The sequence below is a fragment of the Electrona antarctica genome (assembly GCF_951216825.1).
Source record: "Electrona antarctica genome assembly, chromosome: 13".
NCBI lineage: Eukaryota > Metazoa > Chordata > Actinopteri > Myctophiformes > Myctophidae > Electrona > Electrona antarctica.
In genome coordinates this window covers 23288461-23303530 of record NC_136794.1, presented here as the reverse complement: position 1 = coordinate 23303530, position 15070 = coordinate 23288461, and the positions used below count along the sequence as shown (strand labels likewise).

The window sequence follows — 15070 nt, the reverse complement described above, 5'->3', positions numbered from 1 at the left end:
TATACAGTACACCAATTAAAAAATCCTAGCTGAATTAACATCTGCCAACCTAGAAAGGTCACAGGAAAATGGCATGGCTGTCAACCCATTTGTCTTGTATTTTTTAAGAGTAGCATATTATTATAAATACGCTGCTTTTCAGCATACGAGACATTTTAAACAAGCATAAATTGTAAAATACTGATATTTTTATTTTTCAAAAATGCAGCAGAAATGTTTTACGCTCGACACAATCCAGCCATCCGCTGAGTCAACAAACCCATATGAAAATAATAATAATAATAATCATCAATCAAACATCCTCTAAACGTTTTTATATATATATATATCATTGTGTAAAAGTTAATTGCTTGAGAGCCACAATTTTTCAGCTTTCTTTTTCTTGTGTTCCGTTGACAAACAATCAACTGAAATGTCTCGTGGAGGGGTTACTTAGGATGAGAAGAGATTATATAGGCCTCGTTGTGACCAAGCTGCATACGTCTGCTAGACAGCGGCACATAAGAGGTTACAAAAAGGCTAGAAGACACGACGGGATAAAGGTCAGGGGAAAAGATTAAAAGACATTAGGATACAGGAATACAGTAGGATATGAGATGAAGGTGTTTTAGGGATTTTGGCAAGTGGACAAGACAGGACATCATGGGGTATGGTAAAAAAAAAAGGGCAAAGGAAGTCAGGAGGCAGGGGTCATACACAATATTAGGTCCCATAAGGGAGCTGGGGCCTTCAGCAAAAGGATAAGCGCTTTGGCACATGGTATAGGACGAAGCAAATGAAGTAAGGATTTTTGGTGCGTTATTAGGGTCTTGAGTTTAGATTTTGTTGTTTTAGAATGGTTTATGGTCATTGGTCAGGGTGGGAGTTAGTGGTTGTTTTGCCTCTGTGGTTTTCAGTAATGGTTGGGGGACAGCAGAATCCAAGATAGTTTGTGTGTGACAAATTTCACTCGTCAGTCATCATAGCTGCCAAACCCTGCCAGACGGCTTTGCGATGCCAGACGAATTGTCAGCTCGCTTATGGCAATGCGGAGGGCACTGTATATCTGCAGCCAAAAAGATCTTGATTCTAGAGAAGGGGCAGCCACAAGACACCCCTAGCTTTCCCTTGACCAACTCGCATTCTTTCTGATCAATGTCTCCAGAAGGAACAAGGCTTCAGTAAGTGTTGGGCAGTTCAGGCAGGGGCTCCCCTAGAAATACTGGGCCCCCCGATGCGATGAAACCCTCAAAAAAGCATTGCAGGATTACAAGAAAGCCTTCCCTGACTTTTTGGGGCACCACTATTTTGGGAATCTCCTGAATCATTACCACCTCCATGCCTTCTCGCAGAGATAGGGATAGCTTGATTCTATTCTATTAGATTAGATTACGTTTAGGGACCATCAGAATCTGGGGAAAGGCGCCATGGTTTTTAGTTTACATTGGGTGTGGGTGTGGGGTGGGGGGGGTACTGGTAGGTAAAAGTAAAAGTGGCAAAGGAAAGGATTAAAGGTTAAGGGGTCATGGTTTTTGGCTGGTGTTCAATCATCAAACCGGTATTGCATTATCTACACAGTACTAGCTCTTCCTCCGATGTTCAGACAGACAGACAGACAGGATGTGTATGGAAAAGGAGTCCTACTGTATGTCTCTACTGGGACATCTAAATGGGCACCTAGATGCGTATATATCTCATAATTATAGAAATGACAGTGCATAGCAAATATAGCTTTTTAAATAAAGGTACTGTGTACATACTACGGTGGGTGAGATGGAAAGACTACCAGCCTTGCTTCAGGACATCTATACATTTACAGTAATATCTGAAATGAAAGCAATAAATGTGGTTAAATAAGTCATGTTTTAATGCAAGAGCAGTAAATGCTACAAATCATAATATATCATCTTTATCTCTCCGTTCTATTTACAAGACTTGAACATATAGCTGGTTAGAGTGATTCTTCAATAATTCTGGCAACTGTTTTCGGAGGCGCTCTCTTTGACTGAATTGAATTTTCTCCCTCGCCTCACTCTCCCTCGCTCTTTGTCAGCAGGTTTTTTTCCAACACGCTATTGTATCTCTCTTATTTTTTTCCCCCTACAGTTGTGAAATCCCTCTCAATGAAGTCTTCCCCACAGTTTGACCAACTTGTCCTCTCTCACACATGCTGATTTTGAAATCCCCCCATTCCCTGCATCTGCATGTCTCATTATCGAATCATTTTTTTCCCTCCCACTTTGTTTTTCTTTAGTTTTGTGTATTTTTTTGTGTATTTTTTTTTTTTATCTTATCCTTCTCCTCAGCTTTGTTTGATCCTTGGCGGACAGGGCCTTTGAGCTTTACATGGAAAAATGCTACATTCACATTTCACAGGTTGCTGCAACTTGACGTCTCCAGTCTGTGTGTGGTAACTCCTCACGCTTGCTTCCTCCCGAGTTCAGTTCGATGTCCAGCCCAGCACGGTTCCCGTTCAGTCGGGTTCCGTAGAGTTCAGTTCGATGTCCAGCCCAGCACGGTTCCCGGTCAGTCGGGTTCCGTAGAGTTCAGATCGATGTCCAGCCCAGCACGGTTCCCGGTCAGTCGGGTTCCGTAGAGTTCAGATCGATGTCCAGCCCAGCACGGGTTCCGTTCAGTCGGGTTCCGTAGTCCAGGACAGGTGCAGGTGTAAAAGGACCTGTAACTAAACGCACTTTTCCGTGACAGCCATCCATCTGCAGGTGTATAGAAAAAGCAGACTATTTCTATTCCAAAGCAAGTCGTGTGACGTTTGACGGCTGTCTTCGGGTAAACCCCCTGGTTCTGAACACGGCGACGTAACCAATGCATAGAACAACAATTCCCAGGCTCCTTCCCGTTTTGCATTTCCAACATGCAACACACAGCTGTTTTGTCTTTCCATCCTGTTACTGATAATGTCTTTCTTTCTGTTTGTTTGTAACAATCCTGCAGGGCAATTAGTAGAGGTATTTATGTCTTTTGTCGTGAGAGTGGTGGTGTGTGTATCTATGTGTGTGTGTGTGTGTGTCTGCATGTTGAGTGTGAGTGTGAACATGTGGTGCCAGCCGCGTCTCTCTGTATGCGTGCGTGTGCACATCGCTGCGGTTATACGCGCGTGGTGGAGTGTGTGTGCGCGGCGATGTGCGTGTGCGGCAAGTGCGTATTGCTGTACGGACTGTGGTGCGTGTATCCTTGGTGAGGGTGGCCCAGCCTCATCGCCGCCACCGAACCCGGGGTCATGGGGGTCATGGGGGTGGCCGGGGTGACCGGGTGCGACCCCGGGGTGACGGGTAGCGACCCAGGGGTAAGGGAGGTCATGAGGGGCACGTCGTCGGGAGAGCGGCGCAGCGTCAGGGTGTAATCGGGCGGGCAGGTGAGGCGCACGGTGTCCAGCGTGCTGTAGATGTCCTGGGTGTCCAGGCCGTCCAGCGCGTCCAGCGTGTCCAGGGTGTGGTGGTGGTGGTGGTTCCTCTCGTCTGCTGAGGCAGCGTCACACTCCAACTGTTTCACCTGCATGGAGGCATGCACCAGGACAGGGGTTCATGGATGGATGGATGGATGGATGGATGGATGGATGGATGGATGGATGGATGGATGGGTAGAGGTATTCACGGATGGATGGATGGATGGATGGATGGATGAGTAGAGGTATTCACGGATGGATGAGTAGAGACATTCATGGATGGATGGAAGGAAGGTTGGATGGTTAGACCGAGAAGATGGATCGAAGGATGGATGATGGCAAATAAAAGAATGGATGGTGTAGGTGGGGTGGCAGGTGGACAGATCGATAAATGGACGAGAAAGAGCAAGAGGAGTTAGGAGGTTTTTTGTTGAAGCGTTTTTTAATACTTTCCATTGCTTCAATATTGTTTTAACCAACACACAGACGAAAAGCGTGTTCAATAGCATTGAGTTTGGATTTATTTTAAAAAAAAAACCTAAAAAATGGATTTAGGTGGTTTCTTCCAGACAGCAACGATTATATAACATCAGATTAAGGTAAGAAAATGGTTGCTCCGGAATAGTCCTTTAACTCATTCACCGCCACCAGGGGCCGCCAAAAGTCCCAGACCGCCACCATATATCTTTTATTTTATTTTATATTTTTTTCAAAAAAAAAAAGTCTAAAAAAATGTTATAAAACACGAAAAACACGTCCTTGGCGCTCCAGGACATCATGAAAAAGAAGTTAAATAAGTCCTTGGCGACCATTGAGTTTTAAGCGGACTCATTACATTCCACTGTTGCCTTGGGTCACAGGAACAACACCCTCTGTGACAGCGACCGTGTCAGCGGAGCGGCCAGTCAGTGCATACACTACGCATGCTGTGTGACAGCCTTTCTCTCAGGTGTGTGGTTTTACTTGACAAAGAGTTAAAATCACACTCATTATGCACAGCGGCGCCGTGCCTCTCAAGAACAACAACACAAGTGCTTTATTCTTCTGTCAGACAGGTAATCAGACATGACAGGACACTGGATTATACATGAGACAAATACAAACCGTAAAAAAAGAATGCTGAGCATATAGAGTCATATGCATGCACACACACGAGTGCCTGTTGAGTGTTGCATTGCAATGGATCAATCTAATCCACTTCAACTGTTTCTCAAGCATCGCGACAGGAGGTCACGCAGACCTTCACTTGCAGCATGAGCCGGTTTGACTTCGGTACAACCCATACATTTTAAGCAAGTAGCCTAAATATAGTGAATTTCACGCCAGGTATTTAACCCATTAAAACCGGGAAAGCATCTGTGTCATTTTAGATTTTAGCTATAATATACAGTATAGCAACATACGTTTTAAAGAAAATTCTTAACCGATTCCATGCCACCATTGACTCTGGCGCTGTGGCACCAGTGCCAACAGAATGCACGAAAAAGGCTGCGAAGAAGACCCTGTGAACCGGAAGTAGTAATCACCCATTTTCGAGCCACCGCCGATCACCTTCGCTAGCGTCAGAACAAGCGCTAATATGCTAACCGGGACATCGAGATTTTTTTTTATTGAGCTCCTAACATTGTACCTCACCTCATATCACCTCAATCTGAGCCTCAATTCCGAGAAAAACGCAGCTAAAGATCGCGCGTGCATGTATGTGCATGAGTTTTTCGATTTCAAAGACGTCCCACCATTGAAGCAAGTGTTGCCTAGCGATGGGAAGCTAAAACACGGTAAATATAATAGGCAAATAAATATATCATTGGCACGAAAACATTTGAGAACTACTGATTTAGAAGGCATCCAACTACCAGAATCAGAGAGGCAACGTAGCTGTGTGCGTCAGCTCATCGCGGGCTGACCAGCACTCCACCTGCCTCCAAATTTAACACAGACTCATCACTTCTCTGTCCTGTCATTATCCTGACCTCAATGTCTTCACAAATTGTACAGTAACAGTTAATATGAAACGCATTATTCAGGCACATTTGAGCCACCTCTTTTGACCATTAGGCCCACTCACTACGCAACGCCACAGGTTTCTGCGTTACGCCGAAGGCCAGTCAATCTTCTAGTTTGTAGAATTGGTCTCGGGTCTTAATGCCACGTAGCACGTAGCCTTAATATATTGAAATTCAGCAAGTAGGCATTTACGCACGCACGCACGCACGCACGCACGCACGCACGCACGCACGCACGCACGCACGCACTTTCTTGCTCTTGTGCATACACATTAGCCATCAGCTGTCTCCATGGATGAAAGCAAAATAAAATCTCACGACTGAAAATGTTTGTATGACCAATCCTAATGTGCGCCGTTTCCTAAACAATGAACACAACATGGAACATATTAACATTATGATGTTTTAGTAATATTGCTCCTGCTGTTCTACATACAATACTGTACTGTGAAGAAATCACAGACTGAGGCTAACCTTTGCTCTTATACGAAATATCCGAGACTATTACGATTTTATGGAAGATGCTTCTGAACATACAGTATGTGCCCATGTGTCTCAATCATGACATCACCCAAATCCTCCCTTACATACACCTAAAAATACACACGCACACACGCACGCACGCACGCACGCACGCACGCACGCACGCAGACAAGACAGACAGACAAGACAGAAAGACAGACAGACACTAAACATGCCTCACCTGTAGCGACAGAAGCCCCTCCCCCTGCAGATGAGCAGCAACATCTGCGGGTGTGATGTCACGTCTCGGCGGGAGCGGGCGTGGCCTGCGGTGCTCCAGACGCCGCTTGTCCTTCTTGTAGAGCAGCGCGGCGAACGCCAGGATATTCAGGAACAGCAGCGACGCTCCCACCGCGATGGTCACCGACAGCTCAGTGGAGTAGTCCTCGTTGGGGACGCGCACGCCGTTCTCCCCTCCCTGGTCCAGCGACGGCTCGGGGGGCTGCGGCGTGCCCCCGCCCTGCGACCCCGGGTGCCGCGTGCTGCTCGGGGGCCAGCCCTTGGCCAGGCGCTTGGTGTAGGAGTAAGGGGTGTCGTCCTGAGGGTTGGGACTGTGGGTGAAGGAGGACACCGACTGGAGGAGCTCGTTGACGTGATGCAAGTGGGGCACGAGCTGGAGCCAGAAGGAGATCTTGGTGGCTCTGTAGTGGTCCCTGACGCGAGGCTTGAGGCCAATGTGAAGATACAGCTGCTCCTTGGGCGTGTACTTAGACCAGGCCACTTCTTCAAAGCGGTTAGGCTTTGTGTGGATGAACTTGGTGTCTTGCGGTACGGGCTGGTTTGGATCTCTGTAGTTAAAGAGACACAGACAGCAGAGCAGGGTCATGTGTTGCCCATTACAGAGTGTAGACTGTGTGTAGGACCTGTTGTTTTCCCTCACATTATACCAGTCGTAAGTAGTTAACATTAACAAACGGGAGTCTGAGGAGGATTTATTATGGAAAGATTATGGTTTGTAATTTGTTCAACCAGAGTTGTCTGGATGTCACTAAACCTCATTGGGATAAAAACTAGTTTTTATATTAGAATCTTGCCAGACCTATAAACATACACTTCCACATTCACATGCGGGCGAACACAAAGTGACACAGAGATATAGAACAGTGTGTTGGTTAGGATTAGAGGAGAGAACGGGGAGTAGGGAAATGCCAGCACACAGTAGAACGAAATAACGATGGGCAGAAAGAAAAGCATCAATCCTCATTTGAAAAGGATAAAAGCTGTTTCCAAAAGACTGAAATCCTTAAGAAAACCCTGACAATGACGACAGACATGTATTTCAGTATGTTTATAGGATAATTTCAGTGAAAGGGAAATACACAGGACATTCTCAGACTTGGCACTTACATGCTATATACTTACTTGTCAATCAATGCATACGCAGAAACAACACAAGCAAACGAACAAACAAACAGCCGAGGAAATTCATGGACAGCCCGGTTTTGCACACAGTAATGGGAGGAATGGTGCGTTTGCATTCATGTGCATTGAGCGTAAAAATACACATTAGAGGGCATCATGTTCTGCTTTTTTGCAGTGGTGGAAAGTAACTAAGTGCATTTACTTAAGTACTGTACTTTCCAATACTTCCACTACATCTCAGAGGTAAATATTGTAAACAAAGGGAGTCTACCAACGCGCCTCAAGCCTGGAAAGGCTGGTCCAGTGCATCACAGGAACAAGGACATGTGTTGCAGGAGGAGGAGAGGACACTGGAGCAGCACGGATATTTTAAGCCTTTTTGACCTGAGATCAGATTCTAAAAATGTCTTCTACATCCTGACAGGTTTCTGAAAAAGCTGTTTCTATGTGAGTCGTTACGAGCTTGTAGATCTGCTATTTTTCAATAGCTAAAGCATAACATAATGCTAACACCAAAAGGGGTTCCCGCCCAGAATGGGTTAAGCCTTTTTATTAGGTGCTAGTCTACAAAAACGACTAACGTTTCGACCTATGCGTCTCATCAGAGGGACCGCATAGGTCAAAACGTTAGTCGTTTTTGTATACTAGCACCTAATAAAATGGCTTAAAATGTCCGTGCTGCTCCAGTGTCCTCTCCTCCTTCTGCAGGTAAATATTGTACTTTTTCTCCACTACAACTGCAACGGTTTTCATTTATTTTTTATAATTTATATAGATTTTTGCGTCTCCTCCGGTCTCCTCCTGGCGGAGGATCTGTTCTAAAATCTTTTTTGAAAACACTAAATGAAAAGATTTTTTTTTTTTTAAAACACGCCCCCCACACATTATTAGAAGGACAATATCAGTCACCAGAAAAATGGACGGGTGTTTTCTAACATGGTTAAAATGGAGTTTGAAGTTACAATGGGTTTGTATAGGAAGGTGTAGGTAAAATGAATATCTAAATACTGAATCGAGCAACTTAAAAACTGTCTGGGGTGTTCACATAAGCCTGAGTAGACGATAAAATAAGCAAATGTTGTTTTTAAAGTGAAATATCCCTTTAAGTAAAAAATGTGAGTACTTCTTCCACCACTGCCTCCTTCCTACTGAGACGCACTGCGATGTGAGTGAAACGTTAATAGCAAGTGTCATGGTGCTTATTAAACCCTTGTTTTCAACTGCCCTCTTTTGCGTGTGTTCATTTGACCCTGAGAGGGTAGAAACGGAACAGGGGTGTAAGTCATTATGTTTTTTGTAAAAAAATAAAATTCTATATTCTGATAATAATCATTATATAGATATTTGTTTCAGTAACAGGGGTCTGACTACCGATCTCTCCAGCTCTTTAGTAATTAGGGATTGGGATACCAATTGTATTTATTTTCCAGGAGAATGTGCCCCATGAAGGTAATTTAAGTGTTCCAGTTCCAATTTGTCCACTCATTTTTTGTTTCATCACTTCCAATCTCACTTGTTTATCCAGTATGAGTTTTCTTTCCTGAATGGATAAAATTGGTAGATCCCGACTCAACTTATTTTAAACTAAACAGTACTAAACTGCTGGACAGACCCCCCTGTTACTGAACAAACATTCCATAGCAATAACTGCTATAATACAGTGTATTTAAAAAAGGAATGACAAAACAACACCCTTTAAATGTACACTTGGGATTTTACAGTGTGGCTGCAAAACTGAGAATCTTTCGCTTGCATGGCAAGGCATCCACTTAATGCACTTGCAATAGAATGATTTTTGTTTTTTGTTTTTTTACTATTCCAAAGTTTAAAGAACAGTTTGAATACTGGCCTAATTCTGTCCGTGGAGAGATACTATGGCTCTTTGGAGATTTAGACCTGCACGTCTAGACTACAGATGTCTTGCTAAATCTAAAGAGGTCTCAGTGGAGAGAGTGTGAGTCTCTATTGGAGTAATTACTAGTAATTACTCACTTGGAGCAGTACAGAAAAAGGTCCATCCTCAACAAGTACAATTATCTTCTAAATTATATAGCATGATATTGGCCACAGTTATCAGGGTAAATTATCAGTTTTGTAAAATGCTTTATGTCTTTATTCGTTTACAGGATTTTTGCTGATGGGCAAGTTGACTTCCACATTCAAAAGTCTGCAAAGCTTTTAAAGATTAGAAGCTAATAGTAGATGTTCTACATGTAACCAACCGTTGAGGAGTTTAAACAGAATAAGAGAACATAGTACTTTTAATAATGATGGCCACTAACCTAGAATGGGTTTCTCAATGCCTTATAAAGATTATTTAGCAAAACAAACAATCTGACAGAATTTTTAATTGAGATTGATAGATATTATGAGCATTTAACCGTCTGTTATATATTTCAAACATAGTTGGTTCATAAATAACATTTTCAGTCAGAAATTGGATACAGCATCTAGATAACCTGCAGTAATCCATCCTTTTCCAATGAGCTCATTATTTTTTGGTGTAGGCCTATGGTGTAAACCCAAGGATATTTACCCTCCAATGCTGCATCTTCCTCTTTCCCCATTCTGAAAACTCAACTCTCTTTAGTTTCTTAAAAAGCCACTTATCTGTGGAGAGATGTCTTAAGGCTAATCTCTAGCTACAGCAATCACCTCAGTCCTATCTTGAAGGTAATTTTGAATAGCTTCTGTTCATAATCCCTGGCAATGACTACACTTGCACATAAATGAATATTCTGATGGTTTTACCATTTATTAGTCCAACAAATTGACCATAAATGAAGCACCATGGAGCAAGACAAAAATTAAAAGAAATACATTTCCCAAGAAGCCAGAAATCAAAGGATGTGGAATAATTACTGATATTTTGGTTAGCGGAAATAATTGATAAGTCTCCACTCCTTTGGGGTATTTTTTGTCGCTGTACATTTGACCATGAAATTGAACTATTAGGAGCAGTGGGCACTATACACCATATTGACACGGCGGCCATTTGCTATCTATCTATAAATGCACCACGTCTCTGTGGTAATCCAGGTAACATGAGAATCATTAGTCACACCGACTTCAAATTTGACACACACGTGACGTTCTACACCACCACAGGGAGTACAGTGCCCGGTGTCCAGTTGTCCAGTTGTGGCCAGTTGTCCTCCAGAACCAGCACAAAAGCCTCTGCCCAGGCTCTGGACAGGGCCCAAATTAGCCCACCCATAGATCTCCATATATGGAGCTGGCCTGTACTGACATCACAATAATGTTCTGACATCACAATGACGTGCAACCTAGCATTTGACAAACCCAGGCTCTGGACAGGACCCAAATTAGCCCAACCATAGATCTCCATATATGGAGCTGGCCTGCACTTCATATTTGGGCATGCCTGACACATACCTCCATATATAGGAATAAAGGACACTGAGAGACAGATACAGAAATAGCTCATCTTTGGAGCTGGCCTGTTCTGACATCACAATGATGTTCTGACATCACAATGGTCATGCACGGCCTCGGATTTGACACACCCAGGCTCTGGACAGGCCCCAAATTAGCCCAACCATATGTCTCCATAATATGGCAAATATATATGGAGCTGGTCTGCAAAGGGACACAGACAGATGGGTGGAGCGGGTACTACTCCGACACAGGTATTGCATAGCCGGGTGGGGCATGGAACTCCAACTTCCATCGTTACCGACTCGGTGCTCTACAGCCGGACACCACGTCTCTGTACATGTGTACAGTATGTACGTCTGTAATCCACGTAACTCGAGAACCGTTCGTACACTGTTGTCCAGAACCAGCACAAGGCTCTAGACAGGGCCACTGCCAAGGCTCTGGACAGGGCCCAAATTAGCCAATTGATCACACCTGATCACCCCTAGATCTCCATATATGGAGGTGGCCTGTTCTGACATCACAATGATGTTCTGACATCATAGACTCCATATTTGGGCGAATCAGGGGATAAACCAGGGGGCAAACCAGGGGGCAAACCAGGAGGCGAATCATGGGACAAACCATGGGACAAACCAGAGGGAGAATCAGGGGACAAACCAGGGGGCAGACCAGGGGGTGAATCAGGACCTTCTGATTGCCAGACAGGCTCTCTACTGTAAAATGATAATTTAAAGGGATATTTCACTTTCAAACGTGTTTCAAATGTTTGGGGTCATTTTAATGTCTAATCAAGCTTTTGTGAACACCCCAGACAGTTTTTAAGTTGCTTGATTCAGTATTTAGACATAAATTTCAATTTTCCACTTTTTTATAATTCTTTGGGAAAAAAATAAAATAAAGATAAAACAAAAGAAACATGAAACAAGTAATTGTAAAAACACAGTCTCCTCGTGCATTATAAGGACAATGACAATATCAGCCACCAGAACCAAGGGCAGGTCTTTTCAATTAATCTTAACATGGTTAAAATGGAGTTTGTATAGGAAGGGGACGTCACGTGTCTGGTAAAATGAATATCAAAATCTAAATACTCAATCAAGAAACTTATAGGACAACTTTAGTTTTTTTCAACTGTCACACTTGCCTAGTGTGGGTAGTATGAAAACCGGGAAAATATGTAGAAAATAACCTCCAGGCAGTCCTTGATGCAGAGATGCTGTTTGTCTTTATTCACACAGACCAAAACAAAAGTATTTACAGAGATGCTGACCAGGTGGCCATAGCTCTTTCCACCTCCACTGTCCTACTTAAACTGCCACTGCCAGGCAGTGGGAGGCCTCCCTACATATAAAGGCTAAGCCCCTCCCACTGGAACATACCACCCTGAATTGATTCCACAATTACACCAGTACTTCATAATGTCCAGGGACAACACATATTATTCATCACATATTATTATACATAACTTATTATTCAATCAATTAACCATATCATACAAACAATGAGAAAGCAGGGTACTCTAAACAAACCCTCATACTGTTGGTAGGTTCCCCACACCCCACAGCTGATAGTTGCTCCCTACCATGGAGACAACAAGCAATTAACAATCAAGAGTCATCCAATATACATACACAGCCCGAAATAATATAATTCTCTGCAACATACACAATAAATAATAATTCAAACTTTAACCCATTTATGTCCCTACCTTCCTGTTAGATTAGAAATAAATAATCAGAATTTAATACAGGTCGTACAATATATCATCAGTGGCAGGGTGAACTGCCACATCAACCAAGGTTCATGTTTTAGGTTGTTATTAGAGAGAGTAAAAGATGAGTGTCATTTGTTTTTCATTTGCTGCTTTCTTTCGTTTTAGGGATTTCAGCAATTTTTGACAGGGGGGCGGGGGCATTCGAACATTGGTTGAAAAAAACTAAAATTGTCCTGTAAAAATGACTGGGGTGCTCACAAAAGCCCAGTGGCGAAAATATCGACGGTGCAACCGGTGCGATGCACCGAGGCCCACCGCCCCCAAGGGGCTCATGCACTGGCTCCCAGTCGCTGCCCGCACAGAATACAAAACTCTGATGCTGGCATTTAAAGCAACCAAAGGTATAGCTCCCCCATATCCTGCAAGCATGATTGAACCCTACAAACCCTCCCGCGCACTCAGATCAGCCAACGCAGGAAAGCTGGAAGTACCCTCACTAAAAACGCCGGGACAACGCTCCACACGTCCCAAACTCTTCTCCCTTCTGGCCCCAAAACTGTGGAATGCACTCCCCGTTGCAATCAGAACTGCAGCATCACTCCCAATCTTCCGCCGTAGTCTGAAGACCCACCTTTTCAGACTCCATCATGGCCCATAGCACTTATCCTACCCCCTTAGATAGCACTTTTTAGACTTAGATAGCATTTGAAACAGACTTATAGCATGTCATGTAGACAGCACAATAATTGCATTGTATGTAGTCATAGCACATCATAGTACATATGTATAGCACTAGAATTTCGCGGGCCTTCGGCCCGCTCATCCCAGAGTTGCGTTGGCCCGCGTTGCGATACAGAAGTCCACAGATACAGAAGTGCACAGTGACACGCGTTGTATGCAGCTGTTTTGTGTTGCAGCGCGCGTGTAGTGTTGTTATCCATATATGCGCCTCGGTTCGTCCCGTTTGTTCCACGCCAGGTGTCGACGCAGTCGTTGGCGCAAATTTCTTATTATTTTAACTGTGTATTTAATTGCGGCTAGTAGCACACATTTTTTTTTAGGAGCACGATGAAAAGTTATGAAATAATGTGTTTGAGGGCCCTCCTATATACAGCTTTAGTCCCCACACGTCTCAATATTTGCCATTGACAAAGAACAGAGAAATTAGGTCGAAATGCCGCTAAATATGACGTAAATTAAAATGTATTATATATATATGTTTTTTTAATTGAATGTAAATACTTTACTTATAAAAAAACCTGGCAACCCGCACCCCGCGGTCATTTTCCGCTAACCGGAGCGGTGCTCCCTAGCCTGCTGGAGGGGTTCACATCATCCCATGCAGCCTCGAGAGGAAAAAGAAGGCAAATAAATGCAGCCTTGAGGCTACCTCCCAATGTGGTGTTGTGGAGCTTGATCACCTCCTCGTCCTCCTTTTCTCCCCAAATTGGCAATGCCAAATTTTTTTTTAGGAGCACGATGAGAAGTTATGAAATAATGTGTTTGAGGGCCCTCCTATATACAGCTTTAGTCCCCACACGTCTCAATATTTGCCATTGACAAAGAACAGAGAAGTTTGGTCGAAATGCCGCTAAATATGACGTAAATTAAAATGTATTATATATATATGTTTTTTTAATTGAATGTAAATACTTTACTTATAAAAAAACCTGGCAACCCGCACCCCGCGGTCATTTTCCGCTAACCGGAGCGGTGCTCCCTAGCCTGCTGGAGGGGTTCACATCATCCCATGCAGCCTCGAGAGGAAAAAGAAGGCAAATAAAAGCAGCCTTGAGGCTACCTACCAATGTGGTGTTGTGGAGCTTGATCACCTCCTCGTCCTCCTGTTCTCCCCAAATTGGCAATGCCAATAAATGCAAAAGTTGCCTAGTGTGAATACTTCCACAGCCTAAGTAGTAAAGGAGAAACTATCAGTCTTCTCCGAAATCGGTCAATGTTTGTCAACTCAGCACGTGTTGACAACGCATATTAGTAAACAGAAGCCGTATGTGTGTCACACCAAAAGTGGTGACCTATAGAATCCTGTACATAGAAGCATCACGCAATCGTCTCCCTCCCTGTGTGGGTCACGTGGTGGGCTCTGAGCAAATGGGAGAGAGAATGTAGTGTTGCCAGGTCCGCGTATTGTAAGCGAGTGGTAGTGTGTGTAAGTAGCGTGTTGAATGGCATTTTTTCGGTGCTTGTTTTCATAGACGTGGCAACAAATTAGGCGGGGGTGTCGGTGCTTGTGGCGTGTTTGTGTTTATTATTGATATTGATATTGTTTGCGAGTGTGGACGGGAGCCGGCTGTAGTGGCAGTGCGATGACAATTGTTACGCGGCTGGTGTCGAGTGTGGCCGTGCGGCGCGACATGAGGAGATAGGGAACCAACGACGCGGAGGTGAGTGTGTGACGTGTTAGTGTGTTGTTGCAGTGTGTGTTGCAGCGTGTTGCAGCGTGTCAGTGACGTAGTAGCTGGTGCCTTTTGTTCCTGTGCGTGCTTTTGGGCACATGTTTTCAATTGTAATATAGGATAGTATATATGTATAGTTAATATGTATAGTGTCATTATATAGATATGTTCTAGTTACGTTATTAGCTTACGCATGTTTCTTGATAAATGCATTTTATATATGTGATGTATTCCCATACTTTTGTTCTTGCCTAATGTAAGAGGATTA

General features: G+C 43.7%; 1 protein-coding gene across 1 annotated transcript in view; it reads right to left on the bottom strand.

The window, feature by feature from the left end:
- Positions 1–1830: 1830 nt before the first annotated feature.
- The window catches only part of LOC306934764 (neuroligin-4, X-linked-like), a 24951-nt gene continuing 11711 nt past the window's right edge, over positions 1831–15070 (bottom strand). The window contains exons 7-8 of the mRNA XM_079517523.1: positions 6092–6698; positions 1831–3489 (exon numbers count right to left, since the gene is read on the bottom strand). Coding sequence (XP_079373649.1) covers positions 3085–3489; positions 6092–6698 — 1012 coding nt within the window. The 3' untranslated portion in view covers positions 1831–3084. The remainder of the gene's footprint in view (positions 3490–6091; positions 6699–15070) is intronic.